This window comes from Maniola hyperantus, chromosome 9, assembly GCF_902806685.2.
Source record: "Maniola hyperantus chromosome 9, iAphHyp1.2, whole genome shotgun sequence".
Lineage (NCBI taxonomy): Eukaryota > Metazoa > Arthropoda > Insecta > Lepidoptera > Nymphalidae > Maniola > Maniola hyperantus.
In genome coordinates, this window is record NC_048544.1 from 13,835,858 (window position 1) to 13,841,857 (window position 6,000).

Sequence of the window (6,000 nt, forward strand, 5' to 3'; positions counted from 1 at the left end):
TAAGGCGTTGCAAAAACAACACGTTGTTGGGCATTGATGGTAACCTTAATGTAGCCAGAACATAAAGAAAGAAGAAGAAGAAAAGTGTTTTACCTGCTGTTGTATTCTAGGATGCGCTTTGTACGCCGCTTCTAATTTAGGATTCAGAGGTGGATGCTTGGGCTTTCTGTCCTTAATGCCTATATACCGGCCGAACGGCGCGAAGATCGCTCTGTAATATAGAAAGTACTACATAATCTATAGGTGACATATTGATATTTTTTTGGTTTAAGAAAACCCGCCCCTCGACTGCGGTAGAATGACAGCTACAATGTCACGATTGCAATCACTTCTGATTGGTTGAAACTCACTCACTATTGGCTATCTCACATTTCCACCCATTTCCTCTTTGGTGGATACTGGGCCTTATTATATTACACATACTAGCCAAGTGACCCCCATATTAAAAATTCATCATCATCATCATTTTTAGGGTTCCGTACCTCAAAAGGAAAAACGGAACCCTTATAGGATCACTTTGTTGTCTGTCTGTCTGTCTGTCTGTCTGTCTGTCAAGAAACCTACAGGGTACTTCCCGTTGACCTAGAATCATGAAATTTGGCAGATAGGTAGATCTTATAGCTGACATTTGGGAAAAAAGCTGAAAACCGTGAATTTAGGGTTAGATCACACAAAAAAAATTAAATTGTGGTCATGAACTAATAATTAGTATTTTCAACTTTCGAAGTGAGTGACTATATCAAGTGGGGTATCATATGAAAGGTCTTCACCTGTAGTTTCTAAAACAGATTTTTATTTATTTTTATGCATCATAGTTTTTGAATGATCGTGCAAAATGTCGAAAAATACGACTGTAGTACGGAACCCTCATTGCGCGAGCCCGACTCGCACTTGGCCGGTTTTTTTTTTAATAAAAGAATATTAGCCATGTTAAATGACTAATATTCCTCTTTCCTCTCTAACCAAGCATCAGGCTTGTGCTAGGAGTAGGTACGACAATAGTGCAACGGGCGGGGTTCGTCCGTCGACCTTACGGTTTTCAGTCCACTCCTTTACCGGTTGAGCTATTGAGGCTCTCATGATCAACTACAGAGCACGTGTCTTCTCTCGGAGTGAGATGGGTTTTCCTAGTTGGCCTAGCGTCAAATGTAAGTAACATTTGACGCCTGCAAGTGTAGGTGAAGCCTAGAAGCATTGATAGAACTTCGCTAACTAACTTGAACAGTCAAATAACAGTCTCTAGTGGTTTTACGAGATTACCGGCTATTTGTATACATTAACATTCTGGTTGCCCATATTTAGCTGTTACTGATGTTTTGATATCGTTTTATCGACTACTTACGTAATAAATTCCTGTTTGTAGCCTTGAACTTATCAAATTACTAGCTGATGCCCGCGACTTCGTCTGCGTGGATTTACATTTTTCAAAATCCCGCGGGAACTCTTTGATTTTCCAGGATAAAAAGTAGCCTATGTGTTAAGGGTATAATCTCCATTCCAAATTTCATCCAAATCCGTTATCATTACAATGATCTCTTCCACGCTACCTATACTTAAGAACTTTAATATGTATGTAGCACCAAGATAGCAAATGACTAACCAATTTGACTGTGGAATAAAGATAACTTATACCCTGACTTAACACGTAGGATTCCTCATTCATCCCGGAAAATCAAAGAGTTCCCACGGGATTTGAAAAAAATCTAAATCCACGCGGACGACATTGCGAGCATCAACTAGTCATTCAATAAAAACGTTTCGTCAGAAATTATTCGAGGACACACACCATATCTTTACAAAAATTTGAATTTTAAGCACTTTTTGCCCCAACATCAGCCTCCCGATTGTGTAAGAATAATCATTTAATCGCTATCGCAGTCGTCAAGAAATTCTGCTATTTGATTGGTCGATTCGCTGTTTACATTTTTTCACAGCCAATCAAAGGGCAGAATTTCTTGACGATTGCGATAGCCGGCAGGTTATGGTTAAACGCTTCACCGCTTCAGTTATTTAACCACGCGGTTAAAGATTATAATGGACCTATTTAGATAAGTTATTTGTATTGTAAGGTAGCATTCGAGTCTGCCTGACCGTGAAGCATGAAGGCAGTCGCTCTACCCAATGTTTAGGTACTATGTAATATGTCCCCTTGATCAAATGAAGCGGCAATAGCGTAGTAGGGGGTCCGGGTTCGAGACCAGGCACACACCAACAATAACTAGTGATAAGATGAAGTGATTTTTTTGTATAGCGGTAGTTTATTAGGCTAGAATACATTATTAAGGAGAATAGTTTTTCAAAAATCATGATTTTTATTTATTTATAACCCTATATGTTTTGTTGACAGACACAACGGACAGCCGAACAGACAGATAGACAACAAAGATCCTATAAGAGTTCCTTTTTTCCTTTTGTGGTACGGAACCCTAAAACTGAAAAGAGTGCTTTTTCATCCCTATTTTCAATTTCCACCCTACTCCGCGGTTCTTTCTTCTTAAAAATGGCCCATTAGCCGATTTTCTTAGTCCACTTCTCTATCGGTTCTCGAGATACAGCCTGCTGACAGACAGACGGATGGACGGCGGTGGCTTAGTAATAGGGTCCCGTTGGCACCCTTCGGGTACGGATGCATTTAAGTAATCAAAAAGACTTGGATTCACTTCACCTTATGGCTCTATCTATATTCCACTTCTAAAAGGAAATACTTACGATACTACAAAACCAGATTACCAATCAGATAATATTTAAATTTAATGCGTTAGTAATCCATGAATAAGATATAGCTAATAGGTATATTATGTATATCATTTTGTTGCAAAGATAAATTAAACAGGTGATAGATTATTATTATGAGTAACATTTACTATCCCAAAATATCTATGTGTTATGTAACATTCGCTAAAATGTTCATTATCAGTTCATTATCACTCCATCATCCTAGAATAATCCATCAATTTAAATATATAAAAGGAAAAGGTGATTGACTGACTGACTAACTGATCTGTCAACGCACAGCTCAAACTACTGGACAGATCGGGCTGAAATTTGACATGCATAGTATGTATTATGAGATAAGCATCCACTAAGAAAGGATTTTTCAAAATTCAACCCCTATAGGGGTAAAACAGGAGTTTGAAATTCGTGTAGTCCACGCGGACGAAGTCGCCGGAATAAGCATGTAGTCTATATTTAGTTATCTTTAATTACTTATTAAGAAACCTTGTCATAAAATGAATTACGTACAAAACGCAATACCAATCTTTATTAGGCATGAAATGAAAATAAAATATCATGAATACTGTACCTAGTATAATAAATAATATATTGCACCTTTTGTAATACCAAGGACAGCCTATGTAATATCTCGAAATGCACCTACAAAACTATAAAATGGTTTACTACCACTAGTTAGTATCTTTGGATAGTAAAATCGCATAGTCAGGTACTTACATGATCAACATTGAACATATTAAACATAATTATTTCAAACTAGCTGATGCCCGCGACTTCGTACACGTGGATTTAGGTTCTTAAAAATCTCGTGGGAAGTCTTTGATTTTCCGGGATAAAAAGTAGCCTATGTCCCTTTCCAGGTCTTAAACCATACCCATGCAAAAATCACGTCGATCCGTTGCTCTGTTGCGACGTGATTGAAGGACAAACTAACAAACAAATACACTTTCACATTTATATAGATGGTAGTGATACAAATTCACTAACTTTTTCGTTTTTGTATGTGAACTGAAAACTTTAATTACAGTACGCGGCAGAAAGTAATATTCATCGGCCTTTAAAATGACATTTTGGCTTTGTAGAGCGTTGTCTCTGTCACTCATACCTATATATGACATTTTCTCTGACTCAACGACAGACAATGCTCTACAAATCTGCTACCTCCTTCTAAAGGTCAATGTACATTACTTTCTGCAGCATAGTGTACTAAGTAACACATTTCATCTTCTAAAGATAAGTTATCATTTGCAATGTTTGATATTACTAATGTATACTGCATATTATTATCTAAGGTGATTGCGTCTTTTAACATGTAACATATTAATTAATTTTTATCAGCCAATACCTACACCTTTTGCAACAAGTTAAATAACTTTGCTTTTACCTTTCGAGTGGGACCTCGATTTCTGCACTTATTAATAGCTAGATGGTACTCGCGACTTCATCCATGTGGATTTAGGTTTTTAAAAATCCTGTGGGGACTCTGATTATCCGGGATCAAAAGTAGCCTAACTAAGTTACTTTGTAACTCAATTCAATTCATTTCCCAATTATTCGCTTTTAAGTATGTCAACTGGGCACAGATTGTTTACTTTGTAGCTCGCTTACCCATTAAACTTTTACAACCAGCATTTTTTGACACTACTAGAATATAGTTATGTTTTAATTTTTAAAAAGCTTGTGCCAGACAAGTCGCCTTTTAGATATTTGTTATTTATTATATACTTAGTGTTAATATTAATCAAAGAATGGTACTGATTCAGAGCACAACCTAATTTTAGAGTATTCGCATCCTCTTCTTACTAATGTAATATGAAAACGACAGATGCAGTTTGACAGTTTTAAATTTAATTTTTAGATGTTAAAAGGGGGTTTAGTGCACAGTCGCGAGCCTACTGTTTAAATTTGTAACGTGCACTAAAATTTAGAGTCTTTAAATGTAAAGTACATGTTCTGTCCCTTTTTAGCATTGTTAAAAAGAAAAGGATGCAGATACTCTAAATTTAGTTTAGAGAAAGACAACAGAATCTGTGCCAATAAGTACGTAATAGTAAGTAATATAGTAAAATCATTAAGTCAATACACTGTTTCTTTGATTGACTAAAATAGAACTAGACAATCTAACGGTTCCAGTTACACGCTTAAATCAGTAAATGACAACAGACATGAATTAGTATTGTATGTTACATTTCTAAAATAATTCCATGCCACCTTATTTCATAAAACTAACTGGTCTGGCTAAAACTTCCGCTGTGCTGTTGTTGCTTAATATTCGCATACATAATTATCTTCAGTGTTGATACTTGATAATAAAAAAATTAGAATGACTCAAAAATACCGTACACGCCCCCAGAAACTTAGATGCGTGACGGTTCTACAGCACTTTCATAGGTTAATAGTTCAGCTTACCTTTCTAGCAAGTACCGCAGGGTTATAAAGAGAAGCGCTAACGGTATCGGGACGAAGACATGCCGATGGTCCGTATAAACCACGGCCTTTTCCGGTCCGGGTGCTAAATCAGCCCATGTTGTGTTAGGCGGCAACCACACATCCTCATTCCAGAAGGCTTGCACAAGTCGCTGAAGCATTTTACTGCTTCACTTTCACACCACTGATTTAGTATCTAGGTTACAGCCGCAAATTTCTAAATCGCGATATCTAGAATTTATTATTTAATTTGATTTTTAAAACACCAACCGAGTTCTAATTTAATTTAGTGACGGGGGTGACGGGCGGCCGCGGAGTGCGGGGCACGGGGAATGTTGACACCCTCTGATTTTGGTTTTCCCTAGCTTCTTGAGAAAATTCCCTAAAGGACAATTCAAAGCAAAATAAAAGAGTAGTATTTCTTGTGAGAATGAATGGCTATAGAATGCACTGATCTGCTCGTAATCCACAGCAACTTACTCTGCTCTATCACTAACGGATGTCTACGTCATAATAGCTATCTACATGCCAAATTAGTTTGTAAAGTAGTTTGAGCTGTGCGGTGATTTAGATTAATATAGAGATTTATCTCTCGATGTCTACTAATAAATAATTAGTAGGTAGATAAGTACAACAGTACTGCTAAGTAAGACAGAATTCTGCTCATATACCTATAACAACATTTTGTTTAAATCTTATTAGGTAGGTAGTTATATTAGGTATATTATAATATAGTCGATGTAAAAAAAATAGTTTCAAATGTGGATCGTTTATTGTTATTTATTAAACTTCCCTAAATTTAGGGGAAAATATCGGGCCCCTACACGATATGACAAGCTA

The 6,000-nt window shown here is 36.6% G+C and overlaps 1 protein-coding gene across 1 annotated transcript in view; it reads right to left on the reverse strand.

Moving 5' to 3' along the window:
* The window catches only part of LOC117985148 (ceramide synthase 6-like), a 24,357-nt gene extending 18,873 nt beyond the window's left edge, over positions 1 to 5,484 (reverse strand). The window contains exons 1-2 of the mRNA XM_069500964.1: positions 5,143 to 5,484; positions 94 to 211 (exon numbers count right to left, since the gene is read on the reverse strand). Of these exons, the coding sequence (XP_069357065.1) occupies positions 94 to 211; positions 5,143 to 5,321 (297 nt within the window). The 5' untranslated portion in view covers positions 5,322 to 5,484. The remainder of the gene's footprint in view (positions 1 to 93; positions 212 to 5,142) is intronic.
* Positions 5,485 to 6,000: the final 516 nt, after the last annotated feature.